General features: G+C 48.6%; 1 protein-coding gene across 2 annotated transcripts; it reads left to right on the plus strand.

Annotated features, from left to right (window-relative positions):
- Window positions 1-224: 224 nt before the first annotated feature.
- On the plus strand, window positions 225-20,680 carry PLA2G5 (phospholipase A2 group V). Of its 2 annotated transcripts, none has more exons than XM_070379263.1 (5): window positions 225-339; window positions 14,984-15,033; window positions 16,247-16,391; window positions 19,340-19,446; window positions 20,149-20,680. In XM_070379263.1, exons 2-5 carry the CDS (start codon window positions 14,994-14,996, stop codon window positions 20,271-20,273), a joined length of 417 nt encoding a protein of 138 aa, XP_070235364.1. In that variant the 5' UTR covers window positions 225-339; window positions 14,984-14,993; the 3' UTR covers window positions 20,274-20,680. The 2 variants fall into 2 exon arrangements, with proteins under 2 accessions (XP_070235364.1, XP_014336770.2); XM_014481284.2 differs by lacking the exon at window positions 225-339 and adding an exon at window positions 11,351-11,371.
- The last annotated feature ends 2,666 nt before the right edge of the window (window positions 20,681-23,346 follow it).

Consider the following 23,346-nt stretch of genomic DNA (forward strand, 5'->3'; position numbering starts at 1 on the left):
GATTCTTTGGGTGACTGCCCAGGCCCCTTTGGCAGGAGAGCCAGTCCCAGGCTCCAGGCTTTTGCTGGACTTCCTGCATCTGCCAGGAGAGCTGGGGGCTGAGCAGAGGGGTGCCCGGCTGGTTTTGGGCAGAAATTCCTCCTCCCCACCTCCGGGACTGCCTTCACTGCACCCTCTCATTCGCGGCTTTCGGATTCTGGAGGCCTAGAACCTGTTGGGATCTGCAGCCCTTGGACCCCAGTGCTGTGACTGGAAGTGGGGAGCCAGCAGGACCTGGGGCTCTAGACGTGGCCCAGTGAGGCTGCTCAGGAGAACAGGAGCTGAGGCCAGGCCAGAGAGGTCAGTGGTGGGCCAGGGGACTGCAAGCCAACCAGCGGGAGTGGGAGAGACTGAGAAAGTGGCATCTGAGGAGCCAGAGAGGGGTCCCTGGGAGGGGCAGGCAGGGCACAGACCCTGAGGGGAGATCCCTTGGGCTGTGGGGTCCTTTACCCAGAATGCATCAAACCTCGTGAGCCGTGTCGTTCATGTTTTAAATCTTATTTATTTACTTTTGGCTGTGCTGGGTCTTCGTTGCTGTGCACAGGCTTCCTCCAGTTGTGGTGCGGGGGTTTCTCCCTGTGGTGGCCTCTCTTGTTGCAGAGCATGGGCTCTGGGCACACAGGCTTCAGTAGTTGTAGGGCACGGGCTTGGTTTCCCTCAGCACGTGGGATCTTCCCAGACAGGGATCAGACTCGTGTGTCCTGCATTGGTAGGTAGATCCTTAACTGCTGGACTGCCAGGAAGTCCCCAGCTGTGTCATTCTTAAGGAGACAAGGCCTCACCTAAAAGCAGACAGAGGTTACCCAGAAGCTCATTCCTAAGATTAGGGGCAAAGCTGGGCAGGGTTATCACCATAGGGTTCAAGTTGGGACTTGTGTTCATGTTAATCTGACAGAATTTCTTTTAACTGAAACCACACAAAACTTTCCTCTTTGGGAAAATGAATCATCAACAACTATTTAACATTCCTTAACTTTTACTGAACACCCTCTGTGTGCCGGAAACTTTGGTGCTCACGGAGAGAAGACCAGAGATGGGGAAGACGCCACTCCTCGCCCTTGTAGGAAGGTCTTTCCTCTCCTTTCCTCTGTCTCCCCCTAGCCCTTTCTCCCTCGAATCCCAGGCCCCCATCTCTGGAAGGCAATTTAACTTTGGGTTAAGTAGACATGGCTTTGGGTGTCAAATTTACGAGGTTCAATGCAGAGCTTTGCCACCTACCAGCTATCTGATTTGGGTGAGCCATATCTTGACCTTTGAACCTCATGGTCCCAATGGGCAAACTGCATCTGACAGTTGTGCCTGCCTCAGAGGATCGCTTTAAGGATAAATGAACTAAGCCACATAAAAAACTTAGCATGGTGTCTGTTCTTAATAAGCATTAGCTGTTCCTATTAGTCATCCAGCACATGTTTTTTTCTGGGTTCCTGGATGCTGCCAGGGGTAGAGATGAATAAGACACTCTCAAGGATTCATAGAGCCTAATTTGTTCATTGATTGATTGATTGATTGATTCAGTTAGGCAGTCAATAAACATGTCTTAAGGGCTTCCCTGATGGCTCAGTGAGTAAAGAATCCACCCTCAGAATAGGAGATACAGGAGACATGGGCTTGATTCCTGTGTTGGGAAGATCCCCCGGAGGAGGAAATGGCAACCCACTCCAGTACTCTTACTTGAGATTCCCAGAGACAGAGGAGCCTGGTGGGCTACAGTCCATGGGGTTGCAAAGAGTCCGACATGAGGACTGAGCGACTAAGCACAGCACAAGCCCTATGCTGGGTGCTGGAATGTCAAAGGAAAAGTCCCCAAGTTGCTCAGAGTCTGGTGGGGAGACGTTGTAATGGAGTGTGGCTGATGCTATGATGAGGGAGCTCGCAGGCTGCTGGGAGAGCACAGAGACAGGAAACTTACCCAGCTTGGGGCAAGGCAATGGGTTCAGAAGGTTTTATTTTAGCAAAGGTACACCTGATTTCCTTATTATTCTTCCAATTTACAGGCGTGCTTCTGTTCCAGGACCTTTGCACTTCCTTTACTTGGAAACTTCTTCTCCAGGTTCCTTATAGCCTGCTCCCTCCCTCCCCTCCTTCACGTCTCCTCTGTAGTAAGTCCTTTCCTGGCCACCCTATTAAACTGGTTACTACCACCACGAGCCCCCTCCCACCAACACACGTGCGCACACGCATACACACCACTCCCACTCCTCCTTTCCTGATTTTTTCTCCATAGCGTCTATCAATACCTAACAAATTCTGTGTTTTTCTTGTTGACTGTCTATTTCTGTCCACTCCTTACAGAATGCAAAGTCCATGGGAGCCACAAGGGTGTGGTTCTCATCTGTCTTAGTTCATTGCTCTGCCCCAGAACCAGAGCTCAGCACAATAGGTGTTCACAAAACAGTGACTGAATGATAAGTGTGGGAAGTCTAGAAAGAGGGGTAGGAGTGGAGGAAGAGAAGAAAGTGGATGGGGTAACAGGAAGGAAGGGATGGAGGAGGAAGGGGGAAGAGAGAGGGAGGGGGCAAGAGGGAGGGAGAGAGGGCCATCGCACTGCGGACTGGAAAGGGGAGGCGTCAGTCTTCTTCCCGGCAATGCGTTGGGTTTTGGGTGGACCCAAGGCAAGCCTGGAAAGGGGTGAGCAGATCATGAGGGGCCACGTGCCTGATGGGGAGACAGATCTTCTGACTTCAGCAGCACAGAGGTTAGGACAATTGACCCAGGAACAGAAGGGGAAACCATGAGTTCTGCCATGCAGGTATCAGGGAAGGCATCTGGAAGAGGCAGCCCCTCCTTGTAAGCCAGGGGAAGGAGTTCAGATGTTCTTCTGGGAGCCACTGGCATTCTAAAGACCTGTCCTCATCTACCGGATCCTAACAGTTAGGGGTCGCATCACGACCTCTCAATTGAGCTTGGCATCTACTTCCTTACTGCCACATTCCATGTGAGCTCTGCTCACAGGAACAGCTCAGGAAGTGGTTGCTGGGTTGGGTTGGGGCTGAAAACAAGTGGAATGGCCTGGAATCCTGAGCACCTCAGGATTATGAGCCTAGAACGTTGGGTCTTAGGTTTTGGGTCTTCAGAGCTACAGGTGGTCCTAGGGTTTCTTCTGCCTCCAAAAAAGAGGGGCCATTTCTGCATGGGAGAACAAGTAGGCTTCGCCAGGTGAAAAGGAGGGTGAAGAACACGCCAGGTGAAGCGAACGACAGAAACAGAGTCAGAGAGGAAGGCTAGTTCAGGGAATGTTTCTTGACAGCAAATAGTTGAACTGATTTTTCAAAGATAAAGGAAAACGCATTCTTGCTATCAAGTAGGTGTTTGGATTTGCATTTTTAGCAAAAGTTTTGGTGAAAGTTGAAGTTGAGTCTGTTACGTGTGTAACAGCTCAAGACAGGGCTGGCTGTGTGTATCTTTAGGGCAAGCAGCCAACTCACTGCTGTTGTTCAGTCACCCAGTCGTGTCCTACTCTTTGCGACCCCATGGACTGCAGCATGCCAGGCCTCTGTGTCTCTCACCATCTCCCGAAGTTTGCCCAAGTTCACATCCACTGCGTCAGTGATGGCATCCAGCTATCTCATCCTCTGACACCCTCTTCTCCTTCTGCCCTGAATCAAACGTGTATTCAGAGTTGATTTCCCTTGAGATTGACTGGTTTGATCTCCTTGCTGTCCAAGAGACTCTCAAGAGTCTTCTCCAGCACCACAGTTTGAAGGCATCATTATTCAGTGCGCTGCCTTCTTTATGGTCCAGCTGTCACAACCACTGGAAGACCATAGCCTTGACTCTACGGACCTTTGTCGGCAGACTAATGTCTCTGCTTTGCAACTGTCTAGGTTTGTCCTAACTTTACTGCCAAGAAGAAAACGTCTTCTGATTTCATGGCTGCAGTCACCATCCGCAGTGATTTTAGAGCCCAAGAAGAGGAAATCTGTCACTACTTCCACATTTCCCCCACCTATTTGCCATGAAGTAATGGGGCCGGATGCCATGATCTTTGTTTTTTTAATATTTCATTTAAGCCTGCTCTTTCATTCTCCTCCTTCACCCTCATCAAGAGGCTCTTTAGTTCCTTTATTTGTAGCCAACTTATGTCATGGCTGAAATTCAGTGGAGCTGCTACTGCCTCCAGACTTAACTGATTCATCCATCCAATCATTGTCACTCCGCAAATGAGTACTGACTACCACATAAGTATTAGGCTTTGTGCTAGCAGCTGATACTGTCATGAAGAGCAAGACTGAGAATCTTCCTGCTCTCTTGTGGAAGAGGTAGGAGACAGACATCATAAACAAGTAAAAAAAAAAATATGTCAAAGAGAATTAGAGATAATGGGAAGCACTGCCAAGCTGTAGAAAGGTAAAATGGACATGAGAAATTGCTAAACAGAAATTACTAAATTGCTAAATTACTCAAGTTTTGCTAAGTTAATGGGAGAAGTTAAAGTTAGCTGAATGTTGATAATTGGCAGAAGTTTATAAAAGAAAAAATCCAATTTACTAGTTTGTTGCATTGGAATATTTCTATGATTTGTTGGTTTAATCTTGAGAACTATGATCAGTGAATATGAAATCATTTCAAGTATATAGAATTTTCATTATTTGTACCTAAATGTTATTAGATAAATCATCTATAGGTTTGCAAAAGGAAAAAATTGTCAAATAATAAACTGCATACAACATAATAAAAAAAAGACAATGATAAGTGCCATGCAGGGAAAAAAATGGCGCCTTATGGAATTAAAATTGTGATAAAATACACAGAACCTAAAATTCACCATCTTAACCATTTGAAGTACATAGTTCAGCGGCATTAAGTATGTGTATAATGTTGTGCAACCACCACCATCCATCTTCTTAACTCTTTTCATCTTGTAAAACTGAAACTCTGCACCCTTTAAACATTAATTCCTCATTCTCCCTCCCTCAGACTCTGGCCACCATTCTACTTTCTGTCTCTAGGATGTTGATTACTCTTAAGTATCTCATATAAGTGGAATCATACCGTCTTTGTCTTTTTGTGACTGACTTATTTCAGAATTTCCTTCCTGTTTAAGGCTGAATATCATTGCATGGTGCCATATTTTATTTGTTCATTGACTCGTCCGTGGTCACTTGGATTGTTTCCATGTTTTAGTGATTGTAAAGAATGCTGCTATCATCCTGGCTGTACAAATATCTCTTTGAGACTCTGCTTTCAATTCTTTGGGACACATACCTGGAAGGAAATTTCTGGGTCATTTAGTAACTCTACTTTTAATTTTATTAAAAGTAGATATTAAGAAGAGGTGGCAGGAATACACAGAAGTACTGTACAAAAAAGATCTTCATGACCAAGATAATCACAGTAGTGTGATCACTCACCTAGAGCCAGACATCCTGGAATGTGAAGTCAAGTGGGCCTTAGAAAGCATCACTATGAACAAAGCTAGTGGAGGTGATGGAATTCCAGTTGAGCTATTTCAAATCCTGAAAGATGATGCTGTGAAAGTGCTGCACTCAATATGCCAGCAAACTTGGAAAACTCAGCAGTGGCCACAGGACTGGAAAAGGTCAGTTTTCATTCCAATCCCAAAGAAAGGCAATGCCAAAGAATGCTCAAACTACTGCACAATTGCACTCATCTCACACGCCAGTAAAGTAACGCTCAAAATTCTCCAAGCCAGGCTTCAACAATACGTGAACCATGAACTTCCAGATGTTCAAGCTGGTTCTAGAAAAGGCAGAGGAACCAGAGATCAAATTGCCAACATCCACTGGATCATCGAAAAAGCAAGAGAGTTCCAGAAAACCATCTATTTCTGCTTTATTGACTATGCCAAAGCCTTTGACTGTGTGGATCACAATCAACTGTGGAAAATTCTGAAAGAGATGGGAATACCAGACCACCTGACCTGCCTCTTGAGAAACCTATATGCAGGTCAGGAAGCAACAGTTAGAACTAGACATGGAGCAACAGACTGGTTCCAAATAGGAAAAGGAGTACGTCAAGGCTGTATATTGTCGCCCTGCTTATTTAACTTCTATGCAGAGTAAATCACGAGAAAGGCTGGGCTGGAAGAAGCACCAGCTGGAATCAAGATTGCTGGGAGAAACATCAATCACCTCAGATATGCAGATGACATCACCCTTATGGCAGAAAGTGAAGAGGAACTAAAGAGCCTCTTGATGAAAGTGAAAGAGGAGAGTGAAAAAGTTGGCTTAAAGCTCAATATTCAGAAAACCAAGATCATGGCATCTGGTGCCATCACTTCATGGGAAATAGATGGGGAAACAGTGCAAACAGTGTCAGACTTTATTGTTTTGGGCTCCAAAATCACTGCAGATGGTGACTGCAGCCATGAAATTAAAAGACGCTTACTCCTTGAAAGAAAAGTTATGACCAACCTAGATAGCATTTTCAAAAGCAGAGACATTACTTTGCCAACAAAGGTTAATCTAGTCAAGGCTATGGTTTTTCCAGTGGTCACATATGGATGTGAGAGTTGGACTGTGAAGAAGGCTGAGCGCCGAAGAATTGATGTTTTTGAACTGTGGTGTTGGAGAAGACTCTTGAGAGTCCCTTGGACTGCAAGGAGATCCAACCAGTCCATTCTGAAGGGGATCAGCCCTGGGATTTCTTTGGAAGGACTGATGCTAAAGCTGAAACTGCAGTACTTTGGCCACCTCATGCGAAGAGTTGACTCATTGGAAAAGACCCTGATGCTGGGAGGGATTGAGGGCAGGAGGAGAAGGGGATGACAGAGGATGAGATGGCTGGATGGCATCACTGACTCGATGGACGTGAGTCTGAGTGAACTCTGGAAGTTGGTGATGGACAGGGAGGCCTGGCGTGCTGTGATTCATGGGGTGGCAAAGAGTCGGACACAACTGAGCAACTGAACTGAACTGAACTTTTAGTTTTTAAGGGGTTGCCGTACACAGTTTCCCACAGCAGCTGTACCATTTTACGTTCCTACCAGCAGTGCACAAAGTTCCAAGCTCTCCAAGCTACTCTTAAAGATTCAGCCAAGGCACCTCCTCTTTCAGAAGGCCTTCAGTAATCTCTTCATCCTGGGATGGGTTCCTTTAAGGGGCTTATACAGTGTTTACTGAGCAATTATTAAGTACTAGGCTCTGAACTCGGCACTTGAAACACGATTGTGGAAGAGATGGTTTCTGCTCTCAAGGCACCCCCTGTCCCATTGCTGATGAACATGTGGAGAGGATGGAACTCAAGACTGAGTTCTATGGCAAACCCTTAGAGAGCCCACCAGGCAGAGAGCAGCCGAGAGTCAGGGTGGGCAGAAGGAATGGGGAAGACCACCATGGCAAAGTCAAACACATGTTCAGTCTGTGGGTGTGGCCACTTCTCAACCCCAGAGCCAGGACTGCTAGATCTTTTAAGCAGAAGCTGGAAATCTGGATCTCAGGCTGAGATCTAATGTTTATACATCAGCTATTAACTCCATTTTTTAAAAGGAACTCTATAAGAAAAGCAAAGCATTTCCAAGGGTTACATACTGCCCTGGGCTGAAACTATATAACCAAAGATCCAATTCGACTCATCAGTTACTGGTAATATGAGGTTGTAACTCTAAATCAGCTTTCACTTCTCCATCTGGTCTATAAGGAAATCATGTGACACTTTGGTGGATGTCCTGGGAAAATCCCAATCACTATGTCTTTATTGGGTTTCAACCTCTTTGTGTAATGGAAAATTCTTGGACTTAAGTGACAGGACAGGCTTAAGAGTCTGGTTCTACTTTTTACTAGGTGTGACCTTGGGCAAACTAACATCTGCCCCTCAGTTTCCTTACTGACAGAATGGAATCACTGTACCCCCACACGATTTTGTGAGGGTTAATGCATGAATTGGAGAAGACAATGGCAACCCACTCCAGTGCTATTGCCTGGAAAATCCCATGGATGGTTTCCCTGATAGCTCAGTTGGTAAAGAATCCGCCTGCAATGCAGGAGACCCTGGTTCAATTCCTGGGTCGGGAAGATCCCCTGGAGAAGGGATAGGCTACCCACTCCAGTATTCTTGGTCTTCCCTTGTGGCTCAGTTGGTAAAGAATCCACCTGCAATGCAGGAGACCTGGATTTGATCCCTGGGTTGGGAAGATTCCCTGGAGAAGGGAAAGGCTACCCACTCCAGTATTCTGGCCTGGAGAATTCCATGGACTGTATAGTCCTTGGGGTTGCAAAGAGTCGGACGCGACTGAGCGACTTTCACTTTCACTTTCAAGGTCATGAACACCAAACTTGTCTTTTGCTTGTGGCACTATGGAAACTCACTGATACTGAGTTCTTCTCTTCTTTCTTCCTGAGCTGTTGGCCTTGTCATTTCTTCCAACAGGAATTACCAAAGTGGACAGTGTGTGTGATGAGTTCTATTACCTTGCAGAGACAGGCAAATGTCCTGTAGAAGGAGCAATCAGGGGAAACTTCCTGGAGGAGGAAGACTCAATGTAGACTTTCTGGCAGTGAGTCCCGGGCAATCCTATTCTATGTGCCAGCTTCCTGGGGGGCATCAAATAGTTTGATGAGACTAGGGGTGTTTCAGCCACCCAGGGCCTCAGGGCAAGACAGTATCTGGGTGTCAACGGCTGTCCAGGTCTTTGACCCTGGGCAAGACTTCATGAGACAGACACGCCAAGTGCCCAGCATGCTTACGGGGTTTTAATTCATTCCACAGACATGTCTTGTGGACCCTACCATGGGTTACGTCTTGTTCTGAGTGCTGGGGTCAGAAACTAACCAGAGAAGAATCTTGCATTCAAAAGTCTCCACTTGAAGTGTTTTGAGTGTTTTAATGCTGAAGCATGAATGATTGGTTCCATTACCAGAGATGGGGAGGTGTGAGGGGCTGAGTCATGGGGGACACAGTGAGTTTAGTTTTGGGGTTCCTGCAGGACATTATATAAATATAATTTATATATAAATAGAAACCAATATAATATTATTTATATAATTATAAAATATATTTAATAATTATATTTTAAAGTGTGGGCTTGGGGAGTGCGATGAGAATGAAGCTAGAGCCAGAGGAGTCATCCATTTACTCAACAAAGCTACCTAAGCACCTACTATGTGCCAGATGCTGGGGGTGCAGAAATGAAGCAGACCCAGAATGTACCTTCGTGGGGCTCTCAGTTTAGTGGAAAGACATAACAGCAATAATATTTATAGCAGTTATGATCAGTAAATACCTCCTAGATGCCAGGCACTGTGCTGAATCTCTCTGCCTGTCTCATCTCATCAAATCACAATTATAAAATGAAGTTGCTCCTGTTATTGTCCTGTTTTACAGATGGTAAAACTGAGATCTCAGGAGGTCAGGCGACATGAGTAGTCAGAGGTGACGTTCAGTTTTCAAGACTTCTCTGTCTGATGGGCAGCTCAGGCTCTTTGACCTGACATTGTCCTTTCTCCTCTGTGAATTCAGTCATTTGCACTCCACTCAATGGCACCCCACTCCAGTACTCTTGCCTGGAAAATCCCATGGATGGAGGAGCCTGGAAGGCTGCAGTCCATGGGGTCGCCGAGGGTCGGACATGACTGAGCGACTTCACTTTCATGCGCTGGAGAAGGAAATGGCAACCCACTCCAGTGTTCTTGCCTGGAGAATCCCAGGGACGGGGGAGCCTGGTGGGCTGCCATCTATGGGGTTGCACAGAGTCGGACACAACTGAAGTGACTTAGCAGCAGGGTTACTGTTGTGTGAGAGTTAGTGCCAGATGCTTCAGCGGCCAGGGATTTTTGGGACAGTTCAGTTCAGTTCAGTTGCTCAGTCGTGTCCGACTCTTTGCGACGCCATGGACTGCAGCACTCCAGGCCTCCCTGTCCATCACCAAATCCAGGAGTTTACTCAAACTCGTGTCCGTAGAGTTGGTGATGCCATCCAACCATCTCATCCTCTGTTGTCCCCTTCTCCTCCTGCCTTCAATCTTTCCCAGCATCAGGGTCTTTTCTAATGAGTTAGTTTTTCACATCAGGTGACCAAAATATTGGAGTTTCAGCTTCAGCATCAGTCCTTCCAACGAATATTCAGGACTGACTTCCTTTAGGATGGACTGATTGTATCTCCTTGCAGACCAAGGGACTCTCAAGAGTCTTCTCCAACACCACAGCTCAAAAGCATCAATTCTTTGATGCTCAGCTTTCTTTATACATCTGTGTATAAATATGACCTTAATCCCTGCACAGGGATAACCCACCCTGTGAGAGAGGTAGAGAGGGGGAGCAAGTCCTTTGAAAACATCTGCATTTGAGGGTTAACAGAGACAGGGGGTGAGCCGCAGGAGGGCAGAGGGCACACTGTGGCTTCTTGAAGACCAGAGGGAATGAGTTTCAAGTAGGAGGAGGTGGTCAGTGGGATGGAGTATTTGGGAGAAGCCCAAGCTTGGGCTAGACCAGGTTTGGGGGGACCCTTGGCTGCTGTCTTAGGGATGCAACAGAATGCAGGTGCAAGGGGTTCAGAAGGGAGGAGGTGATGGGCAAGAAGAGGTGTCTCTGTCCTGAGTTTTGGTTTTTAGGAGAAAAAGAAAGCTGGAGAGAGGTCGGCAGAAGCAAGGGATGTTTTCTTTTTCGGGGGTGGGGTGGGGCTTCCTTTCGTTTGGTTTGGAGTGAAGAGGCTGGTGTGCACCTGTAGGCAGAGGGAGGAAAAGAGGCAGAAAAAGAAATGTGAAAGAACAGAGAGGACGTTTCCCACGGAAGGTAATGCCCTTGGACACACTGTATTTATTTATATTTCCCAACCAGAAGGGAGGCTCCTGGGGGCTGGGTGTCTGTCTTATTCACAGTGGGTCTCCAGCAACAATCTGGCAGGGAGTAGACACTCAATAAATACCTTCCATATTGAGATGAGTTTGCGGGGTTCCAGGGCATGGTGCTGGTTTTGTCTAGGTCCTGGGAAGAGAAGGGTTCATGAGGGTCCACGGAGGGGCTTTCTTTCTGATGCTGCTGTCATGGTGGGAGAGAGAGAGGAAAGAGTCAAGGGCGGAGGGAGGAAGGAGCTCACATCTTCTCAGTAAAGTGTGTGTGTGTACGTGTGTGGGCAGGGGGATGTCAGGGAAAAATGGGCTATTGCTGGAGAAGAACCTTGACCATGAGTGGCCTCCATGTCTGTCCTGAAAGCCATCCAGACCCCCGACTTTGGGTCAGGAAATAGCTGCCTCTCTACACAGAGAGGGAAAAAAATCCCCAGGGGTCTTGAGGGGTGGAGTAAGGTTTCCTGTGTGTTACTAGGAAGCCTGGAGTTGACGCAGGCAGTGTGGGAAGTGGGCAGGGAGGCCCTTAAAACCAGCTGGGCCCAGTTCCTGCCTCCGCTCCAGCCCGAGGCCAGAGAGAAGGTGTCGCTGGTGAGGAGCCTCCTTGGGGGCTGCTTGGCCCGAGGCGGTGGGGGAGGGCACTCAGAGGGAGGGGCTGTGAGAGGGCGAGTGGCCTCCCCCAGGCGTCGGAAGGTCCCAGCAGCACCATCTGTGTAGCGGGGGCTTAGCGCTGATGGTCCTTGTCAGGTGAGAGGCAGGAACGGGCTGGGGGCAGGATCCTGGGAGCAGGGAGGCTGCTGCCCGTGGACTTGGAGAACCCGTCCCCTCGGTGACCCGCCGCTTCCCGGCCCCCATGTGTCCATGCTTCTGTCAGGCTGTCTCCTCTCTCCGCATTTCTCATTACCGCAGCCTCTGCTCCACTCCACAATTATCTCTTGGCTTAGCTCATTCTCCTCCGTGGTTGCTTGATAAAAATAGTCAACCCCACGTCCTCCTCCTGGAGCCTGGGCTTCATGGATGGTCCACTTTTCCAGCCTTTGCCACTTTCTCCGTGAAGCATCTTTTGCGAGTGTTCAGAGCCCTCTGTGTGGGGCCTGGTACAGCTCCCTCAATGCCGAGCCGTGTCCCAAGATGTTCGGATGTGCAGCTAGGATCTTGGCTTTCTTCAAGTATGTTGAAGCCCACGGATCAGGAGATGGTTGCATTTGAGAGACAGTTTGTTACAGTTTCCAAGAGAAGTGGACACACTGCACCTTGCAGGGCCACAGGGGAAGCACCAGGGCTTTCTCAGGAGGCAGAAGAAATGAGGGAAAACCTGGCCTGGGTGGTGTGGAGAAGGCAAGACAGGGCAGGGTAAGCAGTTGAGGACTGGCCAGCTTGCACACTTTCAGCAGACTTCAAGCTGTAGGGGTGATCCCTGGTGGTCTGGTCCTGGCCCTGGGGTGATTCAGGCCAGGGGATATAGTAGCTCAGAGTGTGAGAGTGACATAGAGGAGGTGGTTGGACAAGGGAGTTTAGGATCTGTTGGTCTGCATTTCAAAGCCTTGTTCACAGAAAAGCCTTTTGCTTTATCTAAGAATCAGCTAGTCTTGGAGGGGCTGAGCCTAGCAAGGTCCCCAAGATGTCAAAGCATCATGAAATACAGAAAATGAGCAAGATGATTAATACACAGAGGCTGCTTGGAAGCAGTGGAGGAGGGTCAGTCAAAGGATAGAGTCATGGTCCCAGGCTGAATCCTTGGGCATCTCACTTCCCCTTCCTGAGGCTCCATTTCTTCATCTGCAAAATCAGCAGTGGGTATTCTCTCACTCAACAAATGACTGTTAGAGGGTAGACCATGCCAGCAGCTTTGACAGTCCCCACTCATTGGAGCCACTGGCAGGTTTAAGGGGACATGGACGGTGTCTGGAATGTCTTAGTTGCCCGGTACATGGCAGCTGGCGTCCACTTTCTATCACAGCCCCAGGAAGCAGTGAGGAAGATTGGCCTGGAAGGTAGGGTCCAGGGTCATCTTCGTTGGCTGTTTAGAGCTCTCAGAGCAGAAGCTGTGGGTGGACAGAACCCTCAGGAATGTTCCTGGAACTCAGAGGAGCTTCTGGACTAAAGCTGGCCCACAGAGGCCAGCCCAGCAGCTGGGAGCCCTTGGAGATGGAGGTTGTATGTTTGGAGCCAGGCCTTGGGAGGTGCCAGGGGCTTGGGGCAGAGGGCCAGCAGAGTGATCACTGAACTGAGAGATCAGAGAAGGCAGGGCATCAGAGTCGAATCCCAGCAGACTCCAGGCCAGCCAAGCAGCTCTGGGTGAACAAGGGCTTTGGGATCGAAGGAGGAAAGGGAAGCAGACAGCCATCAGCAAGAAGCTCTTAAGAGGCAAGTTAGAATCCATCACCAGCCCAAGACACGAGGAATTTCCCTTGCCTTCCGGCGTGACGTTTATGGACTCTGGGTTAGGGATTCATGTATTTGCCAAAGGGAGATGCTGGGGAGGGAAGCTGGGGTCTCCAGGCCCATGGGGTAGAGCTTGTGAAGGACCCCAATCCTCTCAGCTCAAAGGAGAACACACCCCTCTGGGCAGGGAGGACGTGTGGAGCAGTGAGGGGTGCGCCAGGCCTGGGTTTGAATCTCGCCTCCAGTTTTTGCCGGCTGTGTGACTCCTGGCAGGTGGTTTCAACTCTCTGAGTCTCTGTTTCTTTTTCTTCTTCTGTTCAATTTGTTTATTATTTATTTGGCGAGTCAAGTCTTGGCTGCGGGACGTGCAATCCTCATTGGGTCATGTGAGATCTTTCACTGTGTCACACGGACCGTCTAGTCCTGGTGCTCAGGCTTAGTTGCTCCACAACGTATGGGTCTTAGTTCCCCAACCAGGAATTGAACTCAAGTCGCTTGCATTGCAAGGTGGATTCTTAACCCCTGGGCCACCAGGAAAGTCCCTGAGTCTCCATTTCTTTACTAGCAAAATGGGAACTGTTGGGGAGGAAGAAATTCTCTTCTACCCAACCTAGAAGTTCTTCTGGTTGGTCTAAGGATCAAATCAGCATCAGACAGACTAACAGACGAAATGAAACAAAAAATTTGTAACATGTATACATGGGAGAGATCCAGGAAAACAGAGACTCACCAAAATGGCCCAAACCCTTACCGTAAATAACCATCTTCAGCGAGAAAGACCAAAGAGGATGTTGTGTGTAGTGGTTTGGGACTTCAAAGGGGAAGAAGGCAAAGTTGGAAAGGCAAATGTTTGGCGTCCAAATGTTTGCCGGGCCTGCGGAGAACCGTGGAACACAGGTGGACTCTGATCCCTAGGCCCCATCAAGTTCCCCCACCACACCTATTCCCGGATTTCTTGCACATGTCTCTGCTGATAGCTCTATGCCTGGAACAGACTCTTTATCTAAATTCTTAAGGCAGCCAAGGGGGAAGTAAAAAGAAACCTTCTGCTTCTTAAAAATAACCAGCCTAAATTAATCCCTACACCAAAGAGACACGTTTTGGGGTACACATTTTTCTCCCTTAGAACAATGATACTTACCCTTCATAACTGTTGTGCACAGCCAGGGCTGACTTATTTTTTAGGTAGACACAGTGCCTGGGGCCTATGAAACTGCTTTAATTTTTTTTTTTTTAAAGAAGCAGAACTTCTTAACATTTTATTTTATTTTTTTACTTTCTTGGCTGCACTGTATGATGTGGGATCTTAGTTCCCCGACCAGGGATCAAACCCATGCCCCTTTCACTGGAAGCTGAGAGTCTTCAACACTGGATTTCTAGGGAAGTCCTAAGAATATTTCAATTTTAAATTCTTTTAAAGTCAGGAGAAAAAAATAAATATAATATCATGAATGTAGAAGAGTGAATCCAGCCTGGATTGCATTTGTTTTTATACCAACACAGCCATAAAATATAATTGGAAAACAATTTTCAAGGAGGAACAATTGGGTTTGGGGCGTTTCTGATGGGAAAATTCTCTCCCATCTCTATGGGGACAACACCCCACGGGTGCCCCTTCTCCTCCCAGAGATCTCCTGGGTCAACTCCTTGAGGTTTTTGCCTCATCTTTTCAAGCTTCAGTTGCCTGTTTACTGCCCAGCATGAGAGGGTGGGGCCTAGTGGGCCACGGAGCAGCCCTCCTTAGCCAGGAGCGGGGTCTGAATAGGCCATGAGGACCTCTGCTGATTGGCATGTCATGGGCTGTGTTTTCTTTTCCAGAACCCTGGAGATGAAGGGCCTCCTCATGCTGGCTTGGTTCCTGGCTTGTAGTAAGTGCTTGCTCTGAGAGCCCTGAACTTGTGGACAGTAAGGTAGTGGGAAGGAGACCAGTCACAGAGGGCCTGGAGACTTGATTCTGAATCTTGGCTCCGCCCTGAACATGTCAGTTTCAGCGAGAGCCTTCACCTCTCTGAGCCTCTGTTTCCTCATCCTTGACACAGGATAATTGCTGACGGGCCAGGCTGGGGCAGGATCCCAGGAGGAGATATGGATAGATGGTGCTATGTGGAGGATATGGGGCTTGTAGATGTGGGAGGCAGATATTTTACTTTGATGCCAAATAAAAAGAAAAATAAAGCTATCAGAAAACAAGACTCTTATAGCAATACTCCATTCCACGATCCTGGACATTCTCTGCTCAGGCCTGTCCAGGTTTTCTGCACACCCCACCTGCTCCCACCTCCCACCTAGAGGTGACAGCCCAGTGTAGGGGAGCTCGGCTTTAGGTCTCTCCTACAACCCCTACATGACCTACATTACCAAGCACACAGCCTCTGACAGGCTGTCCTGTTGATGCCTTTCCAGATCCCTAGAGACTGCAGGAGGAGCGGGAGGCCAGGTGCAGGGAGAGGGCCTCCGGCACACTGCAAAACCCTGGGCAAGGCACCCGCCCCTCTGAGCTGCAGTTTCCTATCTGTGAGATGAGGGAGCTGGCTTCAGAGATCCCTGCAGGTCCCACGCTGTTCTAGGATTCTGTGCCTCCTGCTTCAAGTAGTATTCGTTTCAGGGAGGGAGGGGTGTGTCATCAGGAGAGAAAGGAAGTGCCTTCTGCCTACTGCATACGGATACCATATTCATTATCCCCAATATTCCTTGGTCACTCACTATGTGTCTGTCACTGTGTTTGGAAAGTACATACCTTACCTTGTTTCAACCCTCATGGTGTCTCCAAAAGGTAGGCATTCATTGTAGGGCCCCCATTTTGCAGATGAGGAAACTGAGGCTCTGAGAGATGAAGTGATACTCTGCATTAGCGATAGAGCCGGGACCTGAACCCAGTGGCTCATTCTCCACATCCAGACTTCTAACCCCTCCTCTACACTGTTTGCCTTCAATTTTCTCATTCCTCTCTCACGAGTGGGAAGGATAAAAAAGGGTCATCTTGGTCCCTCCAAGCCCCAAGGTGAAAGAAAGGGTGGGAGCATGCGGGAAAGTGGGAGCAGGCATGCCTGGGTTTCATCCGGGGACATGGCTGTCTTTCAGGTGTGCCTGCTGTCCCAGGGAGCTTGCTGGACCTGAAGTCGATGATTGAGAAGGTGACTGGAAAGCCCGCCCTGAAGTACTATGGCTTCTACGGCTGTTACTGTGGCTGGGGGGGTCATGGCACCCCCATGGATGGGACTGATTGGTGAGCCAATGGTCATAACTTCCCTTTAGGCTCCAGGCTCTGTTCCCACATGATCTCATTTAATTCAATATCAATTCTGAAATATGAGCGTTTAAGCACCATTTTATAGATAAGAAAACGGGGTCTTAAAGAGGTTAACTGACTTGCCCAAGATGTATCCAGTAACTTCCAGAATCTCAGTGGCTAATGTATCAGTTGACTTACCACTACATAAAAAAAGACCCCCAAATGTAGTCACTTAAAACAATGACAACCATTTATTTGGCTAAGTTTCTGCCACTTGGGCAAGGCTTGGTGGGATGACTTGTCTCTGCTCCACCTGGCTTCAGCTTGGGCAGCCCCGCTGAGGCGGGGTGATCCAATTTCTAGAAGGTTCACTCCTAAGGCTGGCAAGTTGTTGCTGCCTACTGGCTGGGAACTTAGTTGAGACTATGGGCCAGGGGCCTCAGTTCCTCTCCCTTAAGCCTCTCTAAGGCTGTATGGACTTCCCCACAGCCCGGTGACTCTCGGGTCCCCAGGGGGAGTGGTCTGGAGCTGCATGACCAGAGAGCATGGCATTTTTATGATTCAGCCTCTGAAACGCTATTGCATCACTTCTGCTGTTCTCTTGGTCTAGGCAGTCACAACGGCTTTAAGATGGAGACGGCCTAGTTTCCACTTCTTGATTGGGAAGTGGCAGTGTTCTAGAAGAACATGTGAGGTGGGAGAGATTGCTCTTTGCAAAATACAACCTGCAGGGTTACCAATTCTTATACAGCTAAACATGTATAATGAGATGGGATGTTTCCACAAGTGAAGGGCACATGGAGTGGGAGTTTACAGACCAGACAAGCAGTGACAGGAAGCTAGAATGTTCTATGTGATTATGGATTAGAGTTGAGACTTCAGTAGAAACTCCTGGCTAGCTTAGTACAGGAGCTTCCCCGGTGGCTCAACAGTAAAAGAATTCACCTGCAATGCAGGAGATGTGGGTTCAACTCCTGGGTTGGGAAGATCGCTGGAGGAGGAAATGGCAACTTACTCCAGCATTCTTGCCTGGGAAATCCCATGGCCAGAGAAGCCTGGCAGGCTACATTCCATGGAGCCTCGAAAGAGTTGGACATGACTTAGCAACTAAACATAAAATTTAATATAGATGCAGATGATTACATGTAGAAATATGTAAATATATGTGTGTATCCATGGGTCAGTACACACACACATGTGTTTTGCTCTGTCAGCTGAAAGGCCCTAAAAGAAACAATGCTCCAGAAGCAGCAAGCAACGCCCAGCGCCCACACCTGGTTCCCAATACTTTTCTCCAAGAGAGGAGCCCGGGCTTCTTGGATGGATGACGGATCCAAGGAGTTGGGCAGGAAGTATGCAAGATGAACCAGAGCTTTTTGTAGTGCCCCAAAGTAAGGAACTGCTAAGTCACTTCAGTCGTGTCTGACTCTGTGCGACCCCATAGACGGCAGCCCACCAGGCTCCCCCGTCCCCGGGATCCTCCAGGCAAGAACACCGGAGTGGGCTGCCATTTCCTTCTCCAATGCATGAAAGTGAAAAGTGAAAAGGACGTCGCTCAGTCATGTCCGACCCTCAGCCACCCCATGGACTGCAGCCTACCAGGCTCCTCCATCCATGGGATTTTCCAGGCAGAAGTACTGGAGTGGGGTGCCATTGCCTTCTCCGAAAGTAAGGAAAGCCTTGAACAAAATAAACCTAAACCAAACCCCACATTGATGAGAGTATGTCAAAGAGCATAGGAACCAAACAAGGGTGCTCCCAGTGGCCAAAACGGGGGCAACATAGGCTGCAAAATACACCCATAACCCGTCTTGAGAAAAGCATCAGCAAAGTCCCAGTAGGAGAGCACCCTACAAAAGACTTGACTGCCATTCCTCCAAACTGTCAAGGTCATCAAAAACAAGGAAGGTGTGACAAAAATGCCATGACCAGGAGGAGCCTAAAGAGGCAGGACAACCGCGTGTGATACGGTGTCTGTACCTGATACCGGAATGCAAAATGACATTTGGGTAAACACTGAGGAAATTAAAAAAACAAAAAACAAAACTATGGACTTCAACAATTAAGGACCCAACAGTGATATGTTATTATTTAGTTAATGCTTATTTAATCATTTGTCAATATTGGTTTGTTGGGCTTCCCTGGTGGCTCAGTAGAAAAGAGTCCGCCTGCTAACGCAGGGAACGCAGGTTCGATTCCTGGGTCGGGAAGATCCCCTGGATAAGGAAAGGGCAACCCACTCCAGTATTCTTGCCTGAGAAATCCCTCAGGCAGAGGAGCTTAGTGCTACTGTCCATGGGGTCGCAAAAGAGTTGGGTATGACTTAGTGACTAAATAACAACCAGCAAATTCATTTGTTCACTGTAACAAATGTATTATACTCATGAAAGATGTTGATAATAGGGGAAACTAGTGTGGGGTAGAAGGGGGCATTTGGTACAATCTTCTCAATTTTTCTGTAAATCTAAAAAAAAATACAGTTGTCCATGCCTATCATCCTTGAAGTTTAGTTTTTGCTCACTTAACTATGTGAATCACGTATCAATTCCAGGACCCAGGTTTCTCCTGTCTTGTGGCTCTCCCTATGGCCTCAGAGCCCTTAGCTGGGACATTTCCTTCCTGCTGAGATGGAGAGAGAGAGTGGAGGACCACAGAGTGGGAGGTTTCTATGGGTAGGTCTAGAAGTTCTGTGCATTTCCCTGGCCGACAGGCTGTCTAGTCATGTGACCACACATACCTGCAAAGGAGGCTGGGAAATGTAGTCTCCCCATGGGCCCAGGAGGAGAGAGCCAGCCTGTGAACTGGTACAAGTGTGGGGCAACCCTAATGGAAGGACTTAGCCACTATGAGATTCTTTCTTGATCAGACCTTAACCAACATGGTGGCTTCTGCTCAAGGCACAGATGCCCTTTGCTTGGGATCTGAGGCTCTTGCATCGACAGGTGCTGTTGGAAGCATGACCACTGCTACGCCCAGATGGAGACACAAGACTGTGACGTCTTGACACAGGCCTACAGATACAGGGTTGCGTGGGGCTTCATCATCTGCGGTAAGGCTGGGGCCTCCATTCGGGTCACCTGAAGAGCCTGGGTTCCTGCTGTCTCTGAGGTCAGCTGTCCCGAGAGCTCAGCCAGTCTATATCTGGGTGGGCAGAGATGGGGGCAAGAGAGGCAGGATTATTGCAGCTGTGTCTGACCTCCAAGGACAGGTTGAAGGGTCTTAGGCTCAACATGCTGTAGGAGTCAAGTGCTCTGCATATGTCCTTTTGCTTGCTGTGGGTGGGTTTAATGTCCCCATTTTACAGATGAGGAAACAGACTCAAAAAGGATTGCCAAGCACACACAGCTAGAGTTGGGATTCAAGCTCAGGTCCATCTGAGTTCAAAGTTAAATCTGGGGATGGCCTCTCCTCTCTGAGAACTGGAGTTTCTCCAGAGCCAGAGCTGTCTCCACCATCATACTGGGAACTCTGGAGGGTATCTGTGTTCTCCATCAGACTGGAGACTCCCTGAGGGCAGGAGCTGGGTCTCCCTGGGCTCAAACCTCACCCTGGGCTGCTAGTGGCTGTGCCCCTTCCATCCGATGATGCACCCTCAGCATAGAAGCTGGGATCCCTCCTCAGGCTGAGAGTAGGAAGGAGACTGGGGTGTCCACTCAGGCTAGCAGGAAATCTTGCTCCAGGGCCAGCCTGGAGTCAGTGTCACAGAGCGTCTGTTTGCTTTCTCATCCTGCATTTGGCATCCTGTTTGCAGAACACGGGTCCCGCTGCCAGCAGCAGCTCTGCGCATGCGATCAGAAATTCGTCTACTGCCTGAAAAGAAACATGAGGAGCTACAACCCTCTTTATCAATACTTTCCCAACTTCCTCTGCACCTAGTCGCCCTCAGAGAGCTCCTCCTGGGCCAGGAAGCTTGCTCCCCTCACTACAGCATGGAGCTCACCTGCTCTGTTGGGCTTCCCAGGGAGCTTCCAGGTCTGGAGTCTCAATGGTCCCACTGGGCTTGGAGGACCCCCACACCCACACTTCAGCCACCAGCGAGTCCCAGGAGAGTGACTCATGTCACTAGATCAAGAAGGCCAAGGCCTTCTTGCAAGCATACCTGCTCTGGTGCTGAAAGCTCACCTTTGACTCCAGGCTGGCCATGTGTCTCCTCATCCCTGAAGATCAGTCTCATTTCCCCAGGAGGGTGGCTTTCCTGGGATGTGTTAACTTTTCATTCCACAGTCACTGTCAACTTGCAGAGAATTTTTACTCAAGTAGAATCAAAAGTGACTCCCATAATTCTGCTACAGAGATATTAAATAAAATTCCTTTTCAAGACTAACAATAACCACAGATATTTCCCCCACCATGGGGGATTGCCTGCATCTCTTTCTTGGCTGTTGGGGGCAATAGACTCAGTGTTAACCATGCTGTCCCAGAGGATAAAGGTGCAGATTAGTAACTAGAAGGCTTCCTGGGATGGGAAGGATTGGAATGAGTGCCAATCCTTCTCTGGGGTTCATATTAAGCCTCGGGGATCCTCTCGAGCCAAGCACTGGACCTCATTCTCCCTCTGGTGGGTGGGGAGAAGGTGACCGACAACCGTGCCGTGGTGGGCTTCCAGCCAGAGAGCGCCTCATTTGAATGCCAGCTTGGCTTCTCCAGCTGTGTGGTTTCAGGCTCATTACTCAACCTCTCTGATTTCTGGTCTTTTTTTTTTAAAGAAATTGTAATGTTTCTTATGATGTAAATTGGGAACCCCAAAGCTATCTTGATGCACCTGGGAATGCTGAGGTTTTCCCAGAATGCTGGAAATGCTGGGATTTCCCAGAACAAGACATTGAAAAATTAGTTTTTTTTAAAATTTATTGTGGGTTTGACCTTTGTTGGCAAAGTGATGTCTCTGCTTTTTAATACGCTGTCTAGGTTAGTCATAGCTTTGGCAACTAGACAACGGATTCTAGTCTGACTTTGCATATATCCTGGGTGCCCTTGGGCAGGCCTCTTGATCTTCCTGATCTCAGCTTTCCAAGTGCAGGTCTGAGAGATCATTTTAATCATGGCCCCCTCCATTGGTGGGTGGTGACATGCGTTTAGAGGGTTGCATCTGGCATGTGCATGTGTGCACAGGCTTGTTGTGCATGCGTGTGTGTGCATGCTCGTGTCAATAAAGCACAAGTCATAAAGTGCTGCTCCAGCACTTTGTGTTTCTATCCTGGGCGTGTACGTGTGGGCAGACTGGGTCCAGGTGTCAGTTTTATAACACTGTACGGTTGCCGTCAAAACCATCTGAGAAACCCTTGTTCACGTGACCGCTCAGGACCCGCCTGGCTCTGAAGCTGCAGATGTCTAAGTGGCTTCCATGTCTTAGCCTTAATTATATGAAACCTCATAAACGCTTCTCCCGTGGGGCTTGATACCTGACTCCCTCATCTTCTCTTCAAATATTAGATCAGGACCAAGCTTCTTTTTTAATACTAAACTTTCATTTTGTATTGAGGTATAGCCGATTAACAATGTGTGACAGTTTCAGGTGGACAGTGAAGGGACTCAGCTGCACATATACATGTATCCACTCTCCCCCACTGTGCGATGCAGCAGGTCCTTTTGTCTGTGGATCGCCAAGCCTGTGCTGGGATCAGTCTCTGAATGTTCAGTAACTACTCAACAAAGGAACAGGACACAAACACAGGTGTGGCACGGGGTTGGAAAACAGAAATCCAAGCCCCTGAGTTTCAATCACGGGGAGCTAGCGTGTAAGGGCTTTGGATCAGACAGGGATGCATAGAGCAGCTTGGTGTGTTTCCTCGCCATGAGCCTTCTGAGCTATGATTTCATTCTCTAAGCCTCGGTTCTCTCAGCTGTCAAATAGCTTATAACACCTTCTCACTAGGTTGTTTTGATATCATATTTGAGGATATGATGCACTTAAATTACCTACTGCAGAGGCTGGCACTCAATCAATGGCATGTGGCATGGGAGAGGACCACTAAACCCAAGCCTAAAAGTTTTGACTCCAAACACAAGCCCTGCGGGCGGAGGTCAGTGTCTAGGGCAGAAGGTGGCCCTCTCCTCATCTTCCCAGGCTGCCTGGTGAAGCTTTTACCACAATGGATGTAGCGATCAGCAATGCTGCTGCTGTGGTGGTCCCATCTGGGGTAGCACCAGCGAGCTCTCTGGAAGGAGTAGCCACAGCTGTGGGAGAGGCAACATCCATGTGGAGCCCCGAACAAGCGGGCCCTGCAGCCCATCCAGGGGCTGTGCGTTCCTGCACACCCAGCCTTTGACTGGGCTGTGCTCTGAGCCTGGAGCACCTGTCCCCACACCCCTCCCACCCTCCAAAGTGAAACTGTTAGTCGCTCAGTCATGTCCAGCTCTGCAATCCCAGGGACTGTAGCCCACCAGGCTCCTCTGCTCATGGGATTCTCCAGTCAAGAATGCTGGAGTGGGTTGCCCTCTCCTTCTCTAAGGGATCTTCCTGACCCAGGGATCAAACCCTGGTCTTCTGCATTGCAGGTGGATTCTTTACCTTCTGAGCCACCAGGGAAGGCCTCCCATCCACCAAGATCCAGCTCACACGCTGACTCCAAGTGACAGCTGTCCCCGCTTCCCCAGCAGAGGGCATCGTTCCTCTTCAGGGTCCCCATAGAGAACCAGTCATTTGTCTTCTTAAACATGGGTCATTAGTTCTTCAGTGCATACTCATGGAGCTCCTGTTTGTGCTGGGCATGGCTGGGCCCAGGGGACACAGAGATACAACAACAACAACAACAACAACAACAACAACAACAAAAGCATATAAATCTCTTTCACAAGAAGCTAGGTCTAGGGAAAGAGACAAACATACAACGGAGAAACACTCCCCGTGAAGGGGTTAAACCAGGACACATCTAAGCAGGAAGGTAGTGGGCTAAGGCTTCAGGCCAGCCCCCTCCCAACAAGATTCTACTCTGTCTTCACCAGGGCA

Source organism: Bos mutus, chromosome 2 (genome assembly GCF_027580195.1).
Source record: "Bos mutus isolate GX-2022 chromosome 2, NWIPB_WYAK_1.1, whole genome shotgun sequence".
In the NCBI taxonomy this organism is placed as follows: Eukaryota; Metazoa; Chordata; class Mammalia; order Artiodactyla; family Bovidae; genus Bos; species Bos mutus.